At 42.3% G+C, this 21983-nt stretch overlaps 1 protein-coding gene across 1 annotated transcript in view; it reads left to right on the top strand.

Moving 5' to 3' along the window:
- The window catches only part of LOC308404397 (voltage-dependent N-type calcium channel subunit alpha-1B-like), a 341704-nt gene that overhangs the window by 229663 nt on the left and 90058 nt on the right, over positions 1-21983 (top strand). The window contains exons 31-35 of the mRNA XM_080894424.1: positions 7770-7880; positions 7970-8053; positions 10578-10694; positions 10870-10935; positions 11026-11117. Coding sequence (XP_080750550.1) covers positions 7770-7880; positions 7970-8053; positions 10578-10694; positions 10870-10935; positions 11026-11117 — 470 coding nt within the window. The remainder of the gene's footprint in view (positions 1-7769; positions 7881-7969; positions 8054-10577; positions 10695-10869; positions 10936-11025; positions 11118-21983) is intronic.

The raw sequence follows: 21983 nt of genomic DNA, 5'->3' as shown, positions 1-21983 counted from the left end.
TTCAAATGTCTGGCTCTGCCTCTGGTGGTGATCGGCCCAAGTTTCGCCTTCATCATGTGTCGTGCATTTATCGTGTAGTATACATGGGGTAACGAGTAGAGCTGGGTGATAGAACGATAACGATATGTATCGCGATATAACTTTTTCTCGATAGAAAAATTAAACTATTGTGATAGACCTCGCCGCTCTTGTCCTCTTAAAAAACAAAAAAACAAAAAAAAGAACAGCCAAAAAGAACAGCCAATCCAAATTAAGTAGTGCAGAGCCGAACCAATCACAGCCGCAGCGTCACGTCACGTGACTTGTTACGTACAGCCAACATGTGTATTTGTTTGGGAAGCAGCCAGCCACCGTACCGCCCGGGTAATGGAGGAAATGAGTGTGCCGACTAGAAAAATCAACCGAGCGTGACCGAAGGTTACCGAAGAGAAAACAGATGATGGGTCCAATGAGAAGCGATTGTCGAACGGAAGAGCCATAGAAGTTCCGTAGTGTGAAGGTATTTCGGCTATTTCAAGTTTGACAAAAAACAGAGTAGCGTGCACTGTAAATTGTGCCGAAAGCAAGTCTGGAAATACAATAAACTGGTGCATGTGCTACGTCCACACGTACCCGGGTATTTTTGAAAACGCAGATTTTTCTATGTGTTTGCACCTTTCGTCCACACGTAAACGGCGTTTTTGGTCACTGAAAACGAAGATTTTTAAAAACTCCGGCCAGGGTGGATATTTTTGAAAAGTCTGTTTTTGGATTTACGTGTGGACTAGAAAAACGGAGAAAACGCAGCGTCAAAGGTGTGCGCATTTTTTGACGTCACACTGTGCGCCACGTTATTGTTTCGGTGAAATGAATTTCTACAATTCTGATGCTGTTAATTCTACTCTCTGCAGTGTTTAAATGCTTACATATACACACAGTTACTGTCCCTCCACACATACGACTCGGTTGGCCAACATTTCTGCACGGTTAGGAATCTAGCTCCACCTGCTGCTTTGGCATGTTCATAGCAGCGTTTTCCTTCATTTCTGCCTTTATGTGTGGACGGGATTATTTTTTAAAACGAAAAACGGAAAATCTCCGTTTTCAAAAATACCCGTGTACGTGTGGACGTAGCCTCAGTCTCTGACTGGAAGCGCTAATTCGTCATTCGGCTATTGTCAGACTAAAGTAACTGTTAAAACTGTTTGAAAAGCTAAGCTATACAACAAGGAGAGATTGAGAATTTCCTTTTAGTTCTCAGTTTATTTGATATTGACAAAAGTTAGTCAGTTTTGTCTGTTCTTCTGTAAAACAAACTAAGATTTATTTTTAGAATTAATATTTTATTTCTAAGTGGAATTGACAATTTAGTAGTCTGTTTCGTTTGTTCTATTTTGAAACTTAAACGCTTTAGCGGCTGCCTTTTGTGTAGTTTGCATTATTTGCCTTTATTTATCTGAAAAAGTCTCATGTTCCTTAAGTACATCTACCCTGTTGAACTTATTATGGGAAATAAATATTTAAATAAAAACAAGCTACTGATTATTTCACATTTTACTTGTGAGCAACGGCACATTTAAATCTTACAAATATAGTTATTTGGCTTATATCGTGATAGATATCGTTATCGCCTGAAATGAAAAAAACATATCGTGATATGAAAAAATCTTATATCGCCCAGCTCTAGTAACGAGAAACTATTAACACCTCACAACCAGCTCCCGATCATCAATTGTTTGGTCGCAAGAAAATCAAACCTGTTCGAAATCCTGTCGGCCGTCGTGAGGGTGTCACCACAGCCTCCCACACTGTGCACATGCAAACACAGAAATGAAAGTGAAAAGACAGAGCAGCACTGCAGTGCAGTGTGTAATCTGGACACAAGCGATGAAAGCACAACTTGTAGAACTTTCTCATCATCTGAGCCTTTTCGATGTGGCCTTACAAAATTATCACGACCACAACAACTGTGAAAATAGTTGGATGGACATTGCTGCTCAATCACAGCTGCCTCATCAATATTTAGTGTATTGTTATTCAAATCTTTACTATTACTATTCCATCTTCCGTACGTTTTTTGTACTCCTACTACTTCAATTTAGAAAAACCATTCAGTCACTATAGCAACCAGGCCAGGGCCGTGCAGAGAGGTTTAAAGGGGCGGGTGCTCAAAGTTAAAAAGGGGCACATTAAACCAGGCTGAATAACAACAACACACATTCATCAAGAATCTAATATGGGAAGGGCAGGGCTGTGTTGATCTGAGACTGTAGACATTAAAAAGTCCATAGGAGAGATGGTAGCTGATTAAACAAGTGTCATGAGATAATAACAAAATGCAAAGATTGGTGACAGCGCTTGGAACCATAAGGCGACAAAAAACTGTGAGAAATAATTTAGGCTCTGCCTGTGAATCACTCTTTGCTTCTCTTCTTCCTTCCATCATTTCATATATCACTCTCCACTTGCTATGTGAGAACAAGGCACAACTTGCTATTGCAATAAACTATAATCTAATTATCCACACCTAACAACTCTTGCACTTAATCTATAATATAATTATGACAGAAAAATGTTATAGCACTTCCTTTGGTAGCCTCACACAGCTCCTGCTGTTTCCTCCTCATGTCCTTACCAGGCATGTCTGGACAATGTTATATCATGAGTAATATTTTTTTTAAAAATCCATCTAAATAAAACACACACATGCACGCACACACAGTGACATTTTAGACCTTCTTCAGAATACTGTATATACTATGGGCATCATGGTGCTGATCCAGAATCCTTACATTATTATTTATTACTAGAGCTAAAATAATAAAGCAATGAGGAGGGGGAAGTAATAAATATGAAATAATGTATTTATGATGATTCCATTTGTTTCACTATCCACTCTGTGCAGGGAGAAAGCTTATTACATTTTTAAACTGTAGAGATACAATAATTTTACTGCTGTAAATTCCAAATTTTGTCTTATTTAAAATAGAAATCTAATATAATCTGCTTCTTAATGTATGTTCTTTAAAATACAGCTTGTGTTTTTTAATATATTATAATTATAATAATTATTATGTGGACATGCATATTAGATCGTTTTTTAGTGAAATATAATCCCTCCAGAATGGCAGGAAAAGCCCGGAAAATTACTTTAAAACTAAATATGTTTCTAAATACTTTAAAACTAAATATGTTCCCTAAAACGGTGGACAGAGCTACAGACCCATGACAGCCTTACCCAGTTAGCCAGCAGCTATGACCAGCACTACTTGTGCAGTTAATAAAAGGACAGGTAATGTTTGTCGCGCTGTTGCACACACAGCACGCTCGTTTGTTTCAGTTCGTCAGTTGCCACAAGACAGCTTACCAACGTGTACGTAATAAGCTAATACTCCTGGGTGCTATACACTACAGTTTACGCTGTACACCTACTTACTGGTTTTGTCGCATCAGTCTGTGTCTCTGAGTTAACTTGTGTTTCTCCTACAGCTCCGGACCGCTAAAAATGCGCGTGCTCTTTGTGAGCTCGTTCCCGGCTCGTACCCAGCGCGTTCTGCCGTCAAGGGCGATCATTGGTTAAATGTGATCATGTGACTGATGCAAGCCAGATCCTTTTATTTAGCAAAACTGTGATTAATAGTTAAATATTATTGTTGAGGGGCACAGACAGGACTCCGCACGCACGCACACACACATAAAAAAAATATATATATATATATTTTTTTAAAAAGTTGCCTCAACAAAAGGGCACTTTGGGCACCCATCAGGAAAGGGGCGGGTGCTCAAGCCCCTCTGTCCCTGCTTGGGACTTATCTTTGGTGCTGGAGGCCCTTTGTTTGAACCCATTGAGTCTGTGGATATTAAATTTCTTTCATATAAGACTGCATTACTTCTCGCTTTGGCTTCGGCAAGGCAAGTGGGTGACCTTCATGCGCTGTCTGTGCATCCCTCCTGCACACAGTTCTCTCCTGATGGCCACAAGGTCGTATTGCGTTCAAATGCTACCTATTTTCCCAAGATCATGCCTGCATCTTATAGCTCTTAGTTTGAGTTGCTGAGCTTTTGCTCCCCTCCTTTTGCATCTGAGAAGCAGAAGAGGATGCATTCTCTTTGTCCAGTGCGTGTGCTACGCACCTACATTGAGCGCACTCAGAATGTGCGTTTATGTGGCCAGCTGTTTGTCTGCTTCGCTAATCCAAATAGAGGTAGAGGTCTGTCTAAACAGAGGCTGTCCCACTGGATTATAGAAGCTATCTCACTGGCATATGGCACCAGAGGTCTTGCTTTGCCCCAGGGGGTGAGAGCTCATTCCACTTCTGGATGACAACCTCATGGGCTCTTTTTAAAGAGGTGCCTGTAGCTGATATTTGTGCGGCAGCTAGTTGGGCATCACCGCACACTTTTGTGCGGTTTTATCGGTTGGACGTTACAGCTCCTTCGGTGGCTCATACTGTTCTTTCTGCTGGGTCTACCGCTCACTAAGAATGTCTTGGTCTGATTCCGGTTCGGTGGCTGCTCTGTGGGGCGTGTATATATGTCCCATACTTATGTGTTGTACCGAGTGAATCGACTGAAAGGGACGAATAGTTATGTCTATAATTTCTGTTCCCTGAAGGAGAGGAACGAGGTACAACACAAGGTGGCCCCACTGAGCAGTTTGGCTCAGTGAAGAGCGGCTATTGAACTGAGGGATGACTGTGATGACAGCGGCTATATGTGCAGGTGGGGCCGTGCCTTAAAGGTGTGAATAAAGATTTCTTCAGCCAGGACACGCAAGGGCGTGATATCCCATACTTATGTGTTGTACCTTGTTCCTCTCCTTCAGGGAACAGAAGTTATAGACATAACTATTAGTTGTGTAGAACAGGTCCTCGGGATATTCACCTTTTGAAAATGATTTTGATGGGAGTTAGGGTCTTGGATTTAGAAGCAATTGTTCAACAGGTGCACCGAGGCAGATTTGACAGGGTTTTGCCACAGAGTAGTTGTATATCAGTAGTTAGTCCTGGACAACTGGATCAAGCATTCTGATTGGCCCATGAAATTCAGGCTTCTGTTTGATTGGTGGATTTGTTTTTAGCAGATAGGGGGTTCAAACCTGGGCATTTGGAGTCAGTTGATGACTTTAAGAATCATCCTTTCTGACTGGATCATTAAAACTTACAGCATTGATCTTTCTGTAGTGAGTTCTCCCACATTTCAGTGATTTGGTGATTAAAAGAATATGAACTTTTAATATTCATTCAGATGCTTTGTGACTCAAAACTGCTTTCAAACTTCTTCTGTGTTAACATCAGCCTTTAGCAGTTCTGCACTTTTGTTTTCAGGTGAATAATTCTGTATTTTTCATCTCATTAAACATTTTTTTTACTTAAATTCAGCATTTATTTCATTTCAGCTCAAAACATTCAGCTATCAGCAATCACACTGCAGTTTCTTCAGAAAATGGATTTTCTAGTTTTCATTAGCAATTTAGCAACATTGATGGTGGTGGTGGATGTGTCTATGTGTGAGTGAAAGGGAGAGCGAGAGACAGATTTTGTGTTATAACTTTCGTGTTAGACACACGCAAGTGTGAGCACTCGGGCCGTATAGTGTGAGACCCTGCATTGTTCTCTATGAACTTCTAACCCCTGAGAGTCAATCATACAGTTTGAGCAGGAGCTGAATAACGCGATTGAAAAAATCGCACAGTGTATGCCCAGCTTAAGGTAAAAAGAACTGATCCTAGCACTGAACCCTGTTGAACACCATAATTAACCTTAGTGTGTGAAGAGGACTCTCCATTTACAAAAAATAGGACTGTTAAATAACACAGACCACTGTCCACTGTCTGAGGCCATAAGAAGATTGTAACCTTGACTAATGCTTTTTCTGGACTGTACAGTACTGTTTCTGTACAGAAGAGAATGTTTAACAATCTAGTGTTTTACTCTTTGCTGCAGTTGTACATTCTATTCTGTCTTTTAATTTTTGTGTAAAACTTTTTTTGCTAATTTGTGCTTTGTTTTGGTGGTCTGGGAGGTGACACAGGCTACTTCCACACTAATGCGTTTTTGTTTGAAAACGCATAGTTTTCTCTCCGTTTTGGCCTCCCGTCCACACTGAGACAACGTTTTCACTCATGGAAAGTGCTCTATAAAATGCATACATTTGAAAACGTTGCTTTCGTGTCGCAGTGTGGACGCAGACTTTATAAAACGATGACGCATGTCAGTCATATGATGCAGTCATGTGTCCAATTAAACAGAGAAAGCGGAGGGCATTATACAGCAGTTGTTTTGTTTGCTCTCAATTTTGACAGCCCTATTAAAGATTGATATCAGTCTGTACATGCTCCAGATAGCTTTTCTTAAAATTCTTTAATTCTCACTTGCTTTTGCAACTTTGTACTTTTGTGTTACTCGCAGCAACAACTCCTCCTCATTGTTAGTCCATTTAAAAAACTCGGTGGTTTTCCTGTGGGACTGTGTTCCTTGTTCCTGTGTTTCTTGTTCCTTGCGACTGTGGGCGTAGCCACAGTCCCAAGGGGATGGGGTTTTGGAGGGATAATAGTCCCATAATAGTCAAACACAAAGGGGCCCGGAGGTAATCCCTGATGAAACCCTACCCCCACCTTGAATCTTTCATTTCTACGTGTGAATTTCAAATTTTTTCTAATTTATACCATTGAGACCTGCTCTTAAAAACTAACATAGATGTAGCACTGTTTTTGTAGATGTTTTAAGAAATATGTGCGCAAAGTTTTTAGAACATGTTTAATTTAGTGGCATCTTGTACAGAACGTGATTTCGCCAAGATGCGATTAGTAGAATCAGTTAGCTAACTGAATTAGTTTCTGTTAGCTAACTAGCATCAGACCCAGTTCTTCATTGTCTGACTAGCTACACTGACATGGGAAAATCCACCTGTTAGCCTTAAGGTTCAGGTTTGTAAAAAACGTTTTGAATAAGGACAATGTGGAAGACAGCCCGTTTGATTCAGGTGACAGGTGGTTTACCGGGCCAACAAGCTAGAGTCAAAAACTCTTATTTTCCTCATCTAGCAGGGTGTTCAAAGCAGCACAATCAGGTGATGCGATAAGTGGTATTTTATGGAATAAAACAATCTTTCTTTTCCCAAGCAGATCCAAACAGTTTACACTAGTGATTAATACATTCACATCACATCACAAACATAACTGTGTTTTTTTTTTTACTGAAGCAAAATCAGGAAATACATCAGCATATCTGCAGGAAAAATTGGTTAATATGTGTGGTAGGCGGAATTTCTGTTTCACTGCAACTAGCCAGACAACAGAGAGCCACTGAATGCTTAACAGTCAGAGAAAAGTGAATAGTGTATCCTTAGTTTTAACTTAAAATTCATGGTTGCAGCAAAGGGCAGCACAAAAGTGATCCACTTAAACTGATTTTTAGTTTTAGTGTCCTTTATTTACCCTGAGTTATTGTTTTTGTTAGTAGTTAGCTAACACAAACAGTGTCAGTCTATTACTAGCAACTAACCAACCCGGTGATGTCACATGTTTTAAAACCTTTAAGCATGTATTTCTTGAGTCCAGAGTTATAGTTATGTCAGTTTTTGAGAACAGGATATGTTATAAATTAGCCTTTCTACATGTATTGTCCACTTTCCTTCAATCTGTATCAAGATTTTCATATTTTAAGCACTATGGGGTATAGTCTCCATATAATGGACATAGAAGGAATGCATTAGCCTGACACACTAAGCTAATCGTTATTCGTCACCTTAAAATGTGCCTTAACGTCTCATTTGCCCTTCTCTTGTAGTTCTATGGAGCTCCAGAGTTCTATGAAGTAATGCTAAAGAACCTCAACATAGTGTTCACCACTCTCTTCTCTCTGGAATGTATTCTCAAGATCATTGCTTTTGGGCCATTGGTGGGTAGTCATTATAAAGCAACTCTAAATACTCTTAAAGGTAAAGCACAGCTCCTGATTTTTTTTGTTTTTTTGCTTTTTTTCTTCAGAACTACCTAAAGGATGCTTGGAACGTGTTTGACTTTGTGACAGTGTTGGGAAGCATTACTGACATCCTGGTGACGGAAATCAATGTAAGAGCACTTTTTCCCACCCACCTCACTCTCACTTAAATATTTCATGGGATACATAAAAACACTGCAGTTTAGAAAATTAACTGGGGCTTAGCAAGCAAGCTAACTAGCCAGTGGTCAGTCACATGGCAGAGTCGTGACAGAGGCTATATAGCTGGGGAAAAGGAAAGGATTTGAGGTAGTAATGTTTTGATACGATGCAATAATTACAGGACAGGTGTTTTTCTGAATCCACATTAGAGAGTAACCTTCAATGTGTGATATTTGGCTGAGTTATATTTTACAGTGTTTTTGCATATTTTGTGGGTAGTTTCTTTATTTATTCCAGACTTTTCAGTCTACTATAAGTATATCTTTATTATACTATACTATAAGTATATCTCTGTACACATGTGTGTATATGTATCTGCATACGATTATTTGCTGATTGTTATCAGTTTATGCTGTACAATATGACTGTTTGTGTTCTCTTGCCTCTCTTTCCCAACTCTTTCTGTCATTCTACACATTTGTTGTTGATTGTCGTCAATGGTGTTGGCATGCCATGGTCCAAAAACATCACTAGACTACGGTGAGTGGGTTTCTGTAAATAAAACTGTCCTATGATAAAAACATTTTCATGCTGGTGATGTAGGGAAAAGAAACCCTATAAACCTGCAGTTTACATCTTGCTAGCAGTCTAATGAACTTCTAGCAAGATTTAAACTGCATCTTAAGTCAGTAAACTTTATTTTACCCACAATATTTTTTGGATTGTCTTTAGACTTCACAAAAACATATTAGGGGACATCAGTACTTGATAGCCATGGTATCCAGGCTAAGAACATGTAACATACTTTAAATAAATAGTTTTAAATAAATAAACACTGTAAAATTCAAGTTTTTGCAATATGTGTATATATATCCACACACACACACACACACACACACACACACACACACACACACACATCCATTGAATGTCTCCCTAATTCTGAGTTCTCAAGGTTGGCAAGTATGGGGAATCACCCCATACTTGCTTAATTGGCGCAATTAAATTAACTTTAATGCACATGTAAAAAAAACAAAAACAAAACCAAAAAACACAGAAATCAATTATTTTTATACAATAATTTAATAGATTCAACATCTGTCTTCAACAGAATTGCAGACTGCACAGATGGTACCCTACCAAAGGAAAAAGTACTATAGCTTACTAGGGTATATATTAGACTTACATTAGCTACATAGAAAAGGATCCTGTTGTAGAAAGTAATATTAAATAAATTCTAACAATTCTAACAACAGCTTATCAAGCTTAAACGTGCTGCTGTTGTTCAGCCCCTGGTTTCCTCTTTCTGGTGCAAAGTGGGCCAAAAACAAACAAGAGAGACGGGAGTCGCGAAAGAAAAACTGATCAGCTGATCATTGATCAGTTTCATGATTGAAGTAGCAACAGGAGAGGGAGGGAGAGAGAAGAGGCGCATACTGCTCCCTAAGGTTATGAGCTGAGTTATGCCATGTCTCTCATTTTGTGAGGTGCTTTTGTGATATTTAATGGATGTGATTACATTTTTTTATTTCTCTCCGATATCCAATTCAGGAATTTAGGTCAGTATCGGACCGATACGTAATATCGGATCGGTCCATCCCTAGTCGTTGATGGTCATGATAATTGCGTATTAATGATCAAGAAACTGATCCCATGAGAAAAAATATTTTCTGCTTCAAATTGATGTCATTTAGGTATCTAAAAATCTTAGACAGGTTTGAATCTCAGTGAAAATGTCGTGAACGTGATAAATAAAAAGGACGTTACCTCGGATTTTTGAATTGATAACATCGGTGGATCTACTAAATACCTTGGACAAGTTTGACTCTGGGTGGCTGTAGCTCCGGTGGTAGAGGAGGTCACCTACAAACTGGAAAATTTGCGGTTCAATCCCAGTCTGCATGCCAAATGTCGTTGGTCAAGATACTAACCCCATGTTGCTCTCCAATGCATCCATTGGAGTATGAATGCCTGTGAATGTTAGATAGTAAGCAATAAGAACCAGCTTAGAAAAAAGTGCTTGGGTGAATGTACAAGTTGTATAAAGTACTTTGAGTGCTCAGAGTAGAAAAGCGCTAAATAAGAACCAGTCAATTTACCATTCACTCCCGGTGACCTTAACCTCAAGATCAGAGAAAGTTTTCTGAAAATCTTGTGAATGTAATAACTTGAGAACAAGGTCACATAAGATTTCAAAATTGGTACCATAGGTGTGTTTACTAGGAGGCTTCCTTTGCTCCTTTGTCAACCAGTCTGTGCACTGTTGTCTAAGGTTATGAGTAAATGGAGCCATCTGGAAAACCTTTGTGCCCCCTTTTAGTGATAATTCTTAAAGCACTGTGATGAACAGCATTTAGCGAAATTGAATGTATTGACCTTGTATGCTTTTGCCACATGTGATTGTTTGTAACCAGCTGACTTCCATAAGTGTGTTTAACATTGAGCAATGATATTTGGTGGGTAAGTGCTCCCTATCTTATCTGTGTCTAACAGGACAGGCTGCTCAACCTGAGCTTTCTGAGGCTCTTTAGAGCTGCTCGACTCATAAAGCTGCTGAGGCAGGGATACACCATCCGCATTTTGCTGTGGACCTTTGTTCAGTCTTTTAAGGTGCTCATAAACAGTACAATGCTTACACATTCTTGACTAGCCCTGATATTCACATTTTCTGTACACTTCCAAAGCCACATACAGCAATTTCCTGCACACACTTCTACACTGCCTAGAAGAACTCAGAGTGGGTATTTAAAATGAAATACGTTTTGTTTCCTGTTGTTGCCTTTAGGCCCTGCCTTATGTTTGTCTACTGATTGCCATGCTGTTCTTTATCTACGCCATCATTGGAATGCAGGTGTGTGATGCTACTCGGTCAGAGAATGTGATATTCATGCAGTAATTTACCATTACAATATTGTGGCCTGAATCCATGTTTCTGCTCTAGGTGTTTGGCAACATTGAGCTGAATGAGGATACAGCTATAAATCACCACAACAACTTCCGCACATTCCTTCAGGCTCTCATGCTACTGTTCAGGTATACATAACTTAAATATATACATTGGTCCATGAGCACATTAAGCAAAGAGTTTTATCACTCAGTTGTAAATGCTGATCGGGTTTGCTGTCATCTCACCAGGCAGTTTGTCAATGTGATAGTGCCTGAAGATGGCTGTTCAATGATTGTCATTCACAGTGGACATAGATGGCCTATTTTACTTGTTTTCAAACCATCTGTCCTCTGGGTCCAAAGTATGAACATTGGTAGTGTCCTTTATCCTTTAGCTCCAGATGTACAGCTGAGTCTTGTTGTGTCGAGGGGGCTCTTATATGTTGACGCCATCCATTTATGGAGTGGCTATTTGGTTGCTCCAACGTAGAGGTCCAAGCGCTCCTCGCTGCACTGCACATAATAAATTGCAAGCTCACAAAAAAGTTTTGTCTCACTCCTATTTCTTCTTATGCATGTTGAAGCTCTACTTGGAACCTTGTTAAAGTCCAACCATCCGGGCACTTGGTTATGGCGTTCCATCTTACATCCTGCTGTTATGTGCAGGATTGTCTCAGGGGCATCTTTACACAGCCTTCACCTGGGGTCTTGCCTGGTATGGTAGACGTGAGCACGTGGTTTGTTGGGGCCATCTTCCTGATATTTGTTGTCTCATCCTGGACCGTGGTGCTAACACTCACCAGTTCCCGGCCTCCTTCCTTCCATTTAGCATACAGCTTCAGGGTGCTGGACTTGGACTGAAACCCTCCATGAATGATCAGGAGCTTCCTTGTCTTGATGTCAGTGGCCTTCTATGTCCTCCTTTCCCCAGCTTATTGTCCCAGCAGGGTTAATCATGGGCAGGGCGTAAGTGTTGATACACCAGATCTTGTTCTTACCGTTCAGCTGACTCATCAGGACTTGCCTGACCCTCTGCAGGTACTTGGTGGTTGCAGCTTTGCCAGCAGCCTCGTCATGGTTTCCATTTTCCTGTGGGATCCCCAGGTATTTGTAGTGGTCCTTTATGTCTGCATTGTTGCCTAGTTCGATCCCCCTTACTTCTGACTACCTTCCCTCTCTTTGTTATTGTTGGGTCTGTGTTTCCACAAGCCCCGCTAGTTTAGAGACTTATTCATCATGAAGAACACAAGACAATCAATTTACTTGCAAGGGAGGCCTCGTCAGTATCTCAGGAACGCACTTCGTATCCTACCACAAAATGACCCCAAATCCGGCCTCCGCTTGCTGCCTTTTATTGGGAAAACAGTTCAAACAATACACACCACAGCAAAAGCACCTCCCACCGTAAACCCCCCCAATGGTTCTAAGACAAGGCACTATGTGTGTGTATGTGTAAACATCTATATGCATGTGCAAGAACGTGTGTATGTGTATGTGAGAATGTGTGTATGTGTGTGTGTGTATGCATGTGAGAGTGTGTGTGTGTGTGTGTGTGTGTGTTTGAGTGAATGTGTGAGAATGTGTCTCTCTGTGTGCGTGACTTCTGTCGCGGTTCAAATTTTGAGGAAGAGACATACGACTGAAAGTCCATAGTGGGTCAACACAAATTATTTTATTAAAACACCTATATGTGGTGAAGATAGGCTCTGTAAGGTTCTTTTGATTTGGAAGGAAAAACAAGTGCAGACAGAGTCCTCGGAGGTGTCTAAAAAGTGATTTATTAAACACACACAGTTTACACAGTGTGGGAAGCACTACGGTCTTCGCCTCTCTGCTCATTACAGAAAGCTTTATAGCCATTATGACGTCAAGACAATTCCTGGACCTCCTCTTCTCAGAACAACAACACTTTCCCAGGCTTGAAACCAGATGTTTCCAATCATCGGTATTTGGCAGCATAAACAATTGTGTACACGAGTGTGCAGTTTTGTGAGAGTGTAGGTCCAGGCCAACGAAAGTTCGGTGTCCTTATCTGACTTGGGCTGCCTGGACCTACAGCTATGCTGGTGCTATGCATGATAGAGTATTATATCTAGAATGTGTTTTATTCTGCGTGCTCTGGAATACAAGGAATACAAGATCACTCAGCAAACACCGTTAGCAGATTTACTAAATGATAAATGATACATGATAATATTGATGATAAACTGATGATAAGTGATGCAGACTAATGAAGTAATGATGAAATAATGACCGTACATGTGAATAATAACACAGTGACAGTAAAATAACATTCCTTGACCTGACAACTCCTCCTCTTGGGCTCGCTTGCGAGGCCAAAACAAATAAACACGTTATAACACTTATCAACCCCAACACCCCCGTTATTTTCCAATTTTCCCACAGTTTCATGATCACTGTTCCCAGGCTCTTTTTACCTTTACTTTAAACTTCGTGATAAGAGTATAAGGTTATGAGTATAAAAGTATGCGATTAACGTACAAAACTATTACGATTCCTTTAATCTCTTAATTATTTTAGACTAGAGCCCTAGCCTATCAGGAGCCTGGAATGAATTGATGCTTGGCGCGTGACGCTCCTCTTCTTTCTTCGTCTCCCCAGGTAGACTGCTGGGGAGAACCGCTGCACAGGGGGAGAGGATTATTCTGCCTCTATGTTCCCCCCCGTGTTACTTTGGGTGGAGCTTATTTCGAGTAAGCTCTCGTCCGCCACTGCACATTGAGACCAATGGAACCAGGTCTCACCCTTTCCCTTCAACCGAACCGCGCTGGTGGTATGAGCCGTCACCTCGAATGGCCCCGTCCACCTCGGATCTCTCCACTTTCGCTTAATGACCTTCAGCCACACAGCCTTGGCGTCGGGGACGGACCTGTCCACCGCATTCACCCCCACTCCAACCTGTTGTGTGAAACTAGACACAAGAGCTTTTAATTCTTTCCAACATTCCGCATGCTTTCTGTTACTTTTTATACTCTCTTCCGCCAGGACTGTTGTCCAAGGACCTGGAAACTGTCGTCCTGTCAACAGCTCATATGGTGTGAAACCTGTGGATTGATTAACACAGCATCTTATTATCATCAATGCAATTGGCAGGGCTGCAACCCAATTTAGCCCCGTCTGAGCAGAAATTTTAGCTATTTTGTTTTTCAGGTTTAGATTCATTCTTTCCACCTTCCCCTGGGACTGAGGATGATACAACGTCCCAAATCGGTGCTGCAACCCCAGCTTCTGTTCTACTTCTGCCAAATCTTTATTTTTAAAATGAGTTCCATTGTCTGACCTAATTCTTTTGGGAAAACCATGCCGGGGGATGTAATGATTGATTAAATACTTAATCACACTTTTTGCATCCTCCCTCTTTGTTGGCCACGCTTCGGGCCACCCCGTCAGAGCATCCACACTTACCAGCAAATACCGGACTCCTCCCGGTCCCACGTCGATCATGTCAGTGAAATCAATGACAATCTCTTCCCCTGGTCTTTCTGGAATGGGGAACTTACCTGCCTCTGGTTTAATCACTGGCTTTGGATCGTGCCTCCCACAGATCAGGCACGTCCTAGCTTTTTCCTTAATCATATCCCTCAAAAAGGGATGCCACCAATGGCACAGATGTCTCTCCATCTGGGCCACACCCACATGGCCAAGCCCATTTGCTTCTGCAATCTTCTGTTCCGCTAGGTTGGCAGTCAACACCGGTCGTCCGTCAGGTCCTCGCCAGAGATCTCCTTCTTCCCATGCTCCTCGACTCTTCCAGACCCCCTTCTCTTCCGGGGCCGCCTCCTCTTGGGCCTTCCTGGCCTCCTCCAACATGTTGACTCCTACTTCTTCCTCCACACTTATTTGTACCATCTGCCGTAGTGCTTTATAGCCTGCTGCCTCTTTCGCAGCTCGATCGGCTTCCTGATTTCCTCTGGCCACCATGCCAGTCCCCGAGGAGTGACCTTTACACTTTATGATACTCACCTCCTCTGGGTCTCCCCACTGAGACCTATACAAGAACGTTACACATTCTCTCTAAAACAATCTCCTGCCAACCTGTAAGCTTGTGTAAAAACATCAGTCAGCAGTTACATGTTAAGCTCATTTAACTCCCAGCTCCACCTGGAACCTGTATCCTGGAAAACAAATCTGTTAAATCAAACATCTTATTTACAACCAACTATAGATCATGAAAGTGATAAAGTATTCAGCACAACAGACAAGTATCATGTTCAGGATTTCCCAAATCATTACATCACTATTATTGCCGCAATTTATTTTATCCCGAATTTAATCAGTGACTTCCCTTAAGCAATGTCACTCCACTTGTTTTATCCCTATAAGCGCCATATTAAACTGTTCCATAGAAACTGCATCTCTTATTTGTTTTCTCATGTCACTTGTCTGTTTTCTACTGAATCCTCCGCATGCACTCTCAACCAAAGCAAAACAAACATTAGCAAACCACATTTGACCATCTCGGGTTAGGCGTCAGCCATCCACATTCCAGAGGTCCTGTAAAAACATTTCCTGTAAAAAGAATCACACTGTTTTCAAGACTGGATGTGTCTCCCCACAGTTTAATAGCATCACCCACTCATAACCTATAAACACAGTTTCCTCACACATAAGCCCAGAAATCCTGTAGTAGGAAAACATTATTAGAAAACATTAACCACTTGTCCAGTTATAAACCACATATTCAAAGCACATCAAGCACTGTCATGCTGTAGAGAAGAAAATGCAAATGTTAACGCTGCGCAGGTGTGTACACACTTTCTCACAGTTATCTCTGTGAGCAACCCAACACAAACCCCTGAACAACCAACCTAGTAGATTCACAAACACAGAAAGTAGCATTAAAAGTTAAATCGTCATGCAACCTCAGATGTCGCTGTCATCTTTCTGCTCCTGTAAAAAGAAACACACATAAATTCATCCACCCTTTTGTCCTATCTAGGTGGAGGTTAACCTTGAGTCGTGGTCAAGTCTTGTCAGCTTTTACCAGTCAGTCCGTTTGTTTTATTTCCAGTCTTTCATCCATTCATTCATTCATTCATCCATTCTTTCTTTGCTGATAGTGGAAACCATCGCCGCATTTAGATTTCCGCCCTCAGCAAAATGAGCTCATTCATTTTTTATTTTCCATAGGAAAATAGTTCCTTATGTTTTGGACTGGATTGAATCGCTACAATCCTTTTAGACAGGGACTTACGACCTGATCAGATCCCCACAGGTAGCTTTCTCCTCAGCCAGTTGTAATCTGGAAAGCCCACCTTATATTTGCTCTTCCCGAGAATTTGTCAGCGCTGTTATTCACTGTTGCAGGCCTGCTTAGAACAAAAATGAGAAAAAAGAGAGCTGATTATTAGCTCATGAAAACACAAAACAAAATCACCTGACAGGTTTTCTCTAAGTGCACTGTTACAAAAATAATGGGCCCCTCTCAGACATGTCCATGTTTCCTAAAACTCCCTCTATTAAAAACAAAAACAACAACAACCCGAACCTCACTGACAGAATCAACCCATCACCACAACCTCAACAACCTTAAACACACAAATATTGGCACCGCAGTCCTGACACTCCCAGGTCAACTCACATAATTTCACCTCCTCAATACACCGAAAGTCTTGTTAAAACCACACAATTTGCACACAACAATCACCCCCTTTGTGCACTTTAACATACCTAGGTTCAACATAAGACATAACCCCCTTACGACAACATATAATCACTAAACTATAAATTTCCTATCCAAATCTGCACTCCTCTTCTGTCTGCTATGCTTAAAACTACTTTAATCACTTTTCTTTGTTCATAACTCACTCCCTTTGTCATATAGCTTCTTTGAGTTATTCCTCAACTTCAAACCCAAATGTATTTTATTAAACATTCACACCATTCTATCACTCATACAAACAGCAAGCTGTTCTTCATTGCGTATGTTTGTGTTCTTAGCCAGGTTTAATCAATGTCTATGCATTAATCATTATGAGCTTGTCCTTGTAAGGTTAATGCATTTTCTGCTTCTGTATGTGAATTTGCATATGTTGCTTTTGCAGTGTTTCAGACTCCTGCACATTTCTCCACTTAAGCCGTCAGTTTTCTTTCCCAAATTTGCTAACCCAAATTTTAAGTTCCCACCTTATTAACAGCATTCCTGGTCCTCAGCCAGAAGTTAGGGCCCACTTGTCAGGTTTATGGAGACATGGCGCTGTGAACAATTCAACCAGAAACTTGCCTTAACATACAGTGGGGCAAAAAAGTATTTAGTCAGCCACTGATTGTGCAAGTTCCCCCACTTAAAATGATGACAGAGGTCAGTAATTTGCACCAGAGGTACACTTCAACTGTGAGAGACAGAATGTGAAAAAAAAAAATCCATGAATCCACATGGTAGGATTTGTAAAGAATTTATTCATAAATCAGGGTGGAAAATAAGTATTTGGTCAATAACAAAAATACAACTCAATACTTTGTAACATAACCTTTGTTGGCAATAACAGAGGTCAAACGTTTACTATAGGTCTTTACCAGGTTTGCACACACAGTAGCTGGTATTTTGGCCCATTCCTCCATGCAGATCTTCTCGAGAGCAGTGATGTTTTGGGGCTGTCGCCGAGCAACACGGACTTTCAACTCCCGCCACAGATTTTCTATGGGGTTGAGGTCTGGAGACTGGCTAGGCCACTCCAGGACTTTCAAATGCTTCTTACGGAGCCACTCCTTTGTTGCCCGGGCGGTGTGTTTTGGATCATTGTCATGTTGGAAGACCCAGCCTCGTTTCATCTTCAAAGTTCTCACTGATGGAAGGAGGTTTTGGCTCAAAATCTCACGATACATGGCCCCATTCATTCTGTCCTTAACACGGATCAGTCGTCCTGTCCCCTTGGCAGAAAAACAGCCCCATAGCATGATGTTTCCACCCCCATGCTTCACAGTAGGTATGGTGTTCTTGGGATGCAACTCAGTATTCTTCTTCCTCCAAACACGACGAGTTGAGTTTATACCAAAAAGTTCTACTTTGGTTTCATCTGACCACATGACATTCTCCCAATCCTCTGCTGTATCATCCATGTGCTCTCTGGCAAACTTCAGACGGGCCTGGACATGCACTGGCTTCAGCAGCGGAACACGTCTGGCACTGCGGGATTTGATTCCCTGCCGTTGTAGTGTGTTACTGATGGTGACCTTTGTTACTTTGGTCCCAGCTCTCTGCAGGTCATTCACCAGGTCCCCCCGTGTGGTTCTGGGATCTTTGCTCACCGTTCTCATGATCATTTTGACCCCACGGGATGAGATCTTGCGTGGAGCCCCAGATCGAGGGAGATTATCAGTGGTCTTGTATGTCTTCCATTTTCTGATGATTGCTCCCACAGTTGATTTTTTCACACCAAGCTGCTTGCCTATTGTAGATTCACTCTTCCCAGTCTGGTGCAGGTCTACAATACTTTTCCTGGTGTCCTTCGAAAGCTCTTTGGTCTTGGCCATGGCGGAGTTTGGAGTCTGACTGTTTGAGGCTGTGGACAGGTGTCTTTTATACAGATGATGAGTTCAAACAGGTGCCATTCATACAGGTAACGAGTGGGGGACAGAAAAGCTTCTTACAGAAGACGTTACAGGTCTGTGAGAGCCAGAGATTTTCCTTGTTTGAGGTGACCAAATACTTATTTTCCACCCTAATTTACGAATAAATTCTTTACAAATCCTACCATGTGGATTCATGGATTTTTATTTTCACATTCTGTCTCTCACAGTTGAAGTGTACCTCTGGTGCAAATTACTGACCTCTGTCATCATTTTAGGTGGGGGAACTTGCACAATCGGTGGCTGACTAAATACTTTTTTGCCCCACTGTAAATAATGAATAAAAGAGTCCCTAATACTGAACCCTGAGGCACACCAGCAGAAACAGGATAGAGAGTTGAAGAATTATTTAACTCCCAGCTCCACCTGGAGCCTGTATCCTGGAAGACAAATCTGTTAAATCAAACTTCACATTTGCAACCAACTGTAGCCCATAAGAGTAATAAAGTATAGTATAGTGTGTGTGTGTATATATATATATATATATATATATATATATATATGTGTATGTGTGTGTGTGTGTGTGTGTGTGTGTGTGTGTGTGTATATATATATATATATATATATATATATATATATAGATAGATAGATAGATAGATAGATAGTAAGTATAAATAAACACCCAGCACGCCCCTGCGGGCGGTTTATCCCTCAAGCTCGGGTCCTCTACCAGAGGCCTGGGAGCTTGAGGGTCCTGCGCAGTATCTTAGCTGTTCCCAGGACTGCGCTCTTCTGGACAGAGATCTCCGATGTTGTTCCCGGGATGATGTGGATCAGTGAATCGATGTCTCGTTCACTCTTGGCATACAGCTTGATGTCATCCATGTACAGAAGGTGGCTGACAACTGCTCCGTTCCGTAGTCGGTATCCGTAGCCAGTCTTGTTAATGATCTCACTGAGGGGGTTCAGGCCTATGCAGAACAGCAGTGGGGACAGAGCATCTCCTTGGTAGATCCCGCACTTGATGGTGACTTGTGCTGTGGGCTTGGAGTTAGCCTCTAGTGTTGTACACCACATCCCCATTGAGTTCCTGATGAAGGCTCTTAGGGTCCCATTGATCTTGTACAATTCTAGGCATTCCAGTATCCAGCTGTGGGGCATTGAGTCATAGGCCTTCTTGTAATCAATCCAGGCAGTGCACAGGTTGGTCAGTCTGGTCTTGCAGTCTCGGCTGATTGTTCTGTCTGCCAGTAGCTGGTGTTTTGCACCTCTGGTATTATTGCCAATTCCTTTCTGTGTCCCGCTCATGTATTGACCCATGTGCCTGTTCATCTTAGCCGATATAAGATAACTTTTATTAGTCCCACACGTGGGAAATTTGTTATGGTTGCAGAGTCTAATTACTGATACGTTCGTTATAAAAAATTACGAGAAGAAAAGATAAGAAAGAAAGAAACTCAGAATGAGCAGAGCTGCTGTAACAGGCTGCCGCACACGGGGGGCGCCGGAAGTGACAATATGATGCCTGACAGGAGCTTCCATGTAGTACTGAGGCAGGTTATTGGTCGGTAGTTGGAGGGGACCGCTCCCTTCTTGGGGTCCTTGGGGATCAGGACCGTCCGGCCTTCAGTTAGCCATTCCGGGTGTCTCGTTAACTAGCAGCTGGTTCATTTGTGCTGCCAGACGCTCGTGGAGTGCAGTCAGGTTCTTCAGCCAGTAGGCGTGAACCATGTCGGGCCCTGGTGCTGTCCAACTCTTCATACTGGAGACCCTTTCTTGGTTACTTGATGGTTACTGAACCCTGTTCAGGGAGGTCGCTGTGGTCTGCCCTCAGATCCTCTGGCCACTGAGCATTGCCGTTATGGGTTGCATCCTTCTCCCATATGCTCTTCCAGTATTGCTCCGTCTCCAGCCTTGGTGGTGCTGTTCTATTATTATTCCCTTGCTACTGAGAGTACACCTTTGCTGGTTCTGTGGAGAACAGCTGGTTTATTCTCCTGCCTTCTATCTCTCTGGTGTACCTCCTCAAGCGGCTGGCCAAGGCTGTGAGTCTTTGCTTGGCAGTTTCCAAGGCCTCAGGTATGGACAGCTTGCTGTATTTCTTAGGCACCTTATTTGTCGCACCTTTCTGCAACTCCGTTAGTTGGCTAACCTCCCTCCGTGCTACTTTGATCTTGCCCTCTAGCCTCCTTCTCCATGGAGGGTACTGCCCCTTGTCGCTGTTCAACTTGTAGCCAAGCATCTCACTGATCACTGCTGCCGTATTGTAGATCAGCTTGTTAGTGTCGGTAATCGTGGTTGTAGGTATTGCCCGTAGTGCTGCATTAACATAATCTAGCAGACCTTCTGAGGGTACTTCACGTAATCTTGGTAACCGGCTACGGGGGATCCAGGTTTCAAGCTTGGCCATGATCCTATTTTTCAGGTCAGTTCCTCTCGCACTCAACGATCCTTCTCCTATCGCACTTGGGGTTATGTACCCAATCTCGGGTGGGGGTGATGATATCTCCCCCCTGACCTGGCGTCCTGACTCCTCCTTGCCGTAGCATTTGTGTTGTACCTCGTCAATCTCTAGCTGTGAGAGCAGTCCCTTCTTTCGAATGTTGGAACACTGAGCTACTAGTTGTTTCGCCGTCATTGTGGATGTTGGGTATCGAAGAATCCATAGGTCCCTCATCCTATTCATGTAGCCCCTTCCGCCGGGGTTACTTGCATAGTAGCATTCCAACAACGCCCTGTTTTCGTCCCTTGCCCACCGATGCCTTCTTGTTCCAGTAGCCCACTTTTCGTCAGGGTGCCCTGGTTCCTCAACACCTGACGCGGACCTTGTTGATCCGGGCGACGTCCAAGCCGGCATGCCTTCATATTTATCTGTCTTGCTCATGTCTGCGGTAGGCTTGCTTAGCATAGGGGGTCTAGCCTTAGGACCCTTAGGACTTAGGACGCCCCCAGGCAGGAATCGAACTTGCGATCACTACGCTATCCAGCTGCTCAATATATATATATTAGGGGTGCAACGATATTCGTATCGATATTGAACCGTTTGATACAGTGCTTTCGGTTCGGTACGCATATGTATCGAACAATACAACATTTGTAATTTATTTTATCAACTTTCCTTCTGACGATGCTGTCTGTGTTGAGCGCTCAGTGAATCTGCGTTCAACTACTCCGCCTAGGCTGCACTGTCGAGCGCAGAGCCACTGAGCGCTCAACACAGACAGCATAGTCAGGAGGAAGAGCGCAGGGCAAGCTAGCGAGACAGAAGTTAAGCTCTCCTTGCAAGATGGACCTCCCCCACCCTCATTCAGATCTGGCGTTTGGAATTATTTTGGTTTTCATGTGACCCTGAAGGTAAGCGAGTCATGGACTAAAGTAAAACAGTATGTTGGATGTGCCATGCAATGCTTAATTAACTAGTGTGTTAGCGCAGTTAGCTCGTTAACGTGTTGGCCGTCTAGCCCCATGCACGGGGCGATCGGC

Source organism: Rhamphochromis sp. 'chilingali' (genome assembly GCF_963969265.1).
Source record: "Rhamphochromis sp. 'chilingali' genome assembly, chromosome: 10".
NCBI classification, from domain to species: domain Eukaryota; kingdom Metazoa; phylum Chordata; class Actinopteri; order Cichliformes; family Cichlidae; genus Rhamphochromis; species Rhamphochromis sp. 'chilingali'.
Note: the sequence above shows the minus strand (reverse complement) of the source record. Positions and strands in the feature narration are given on the sequence as shown.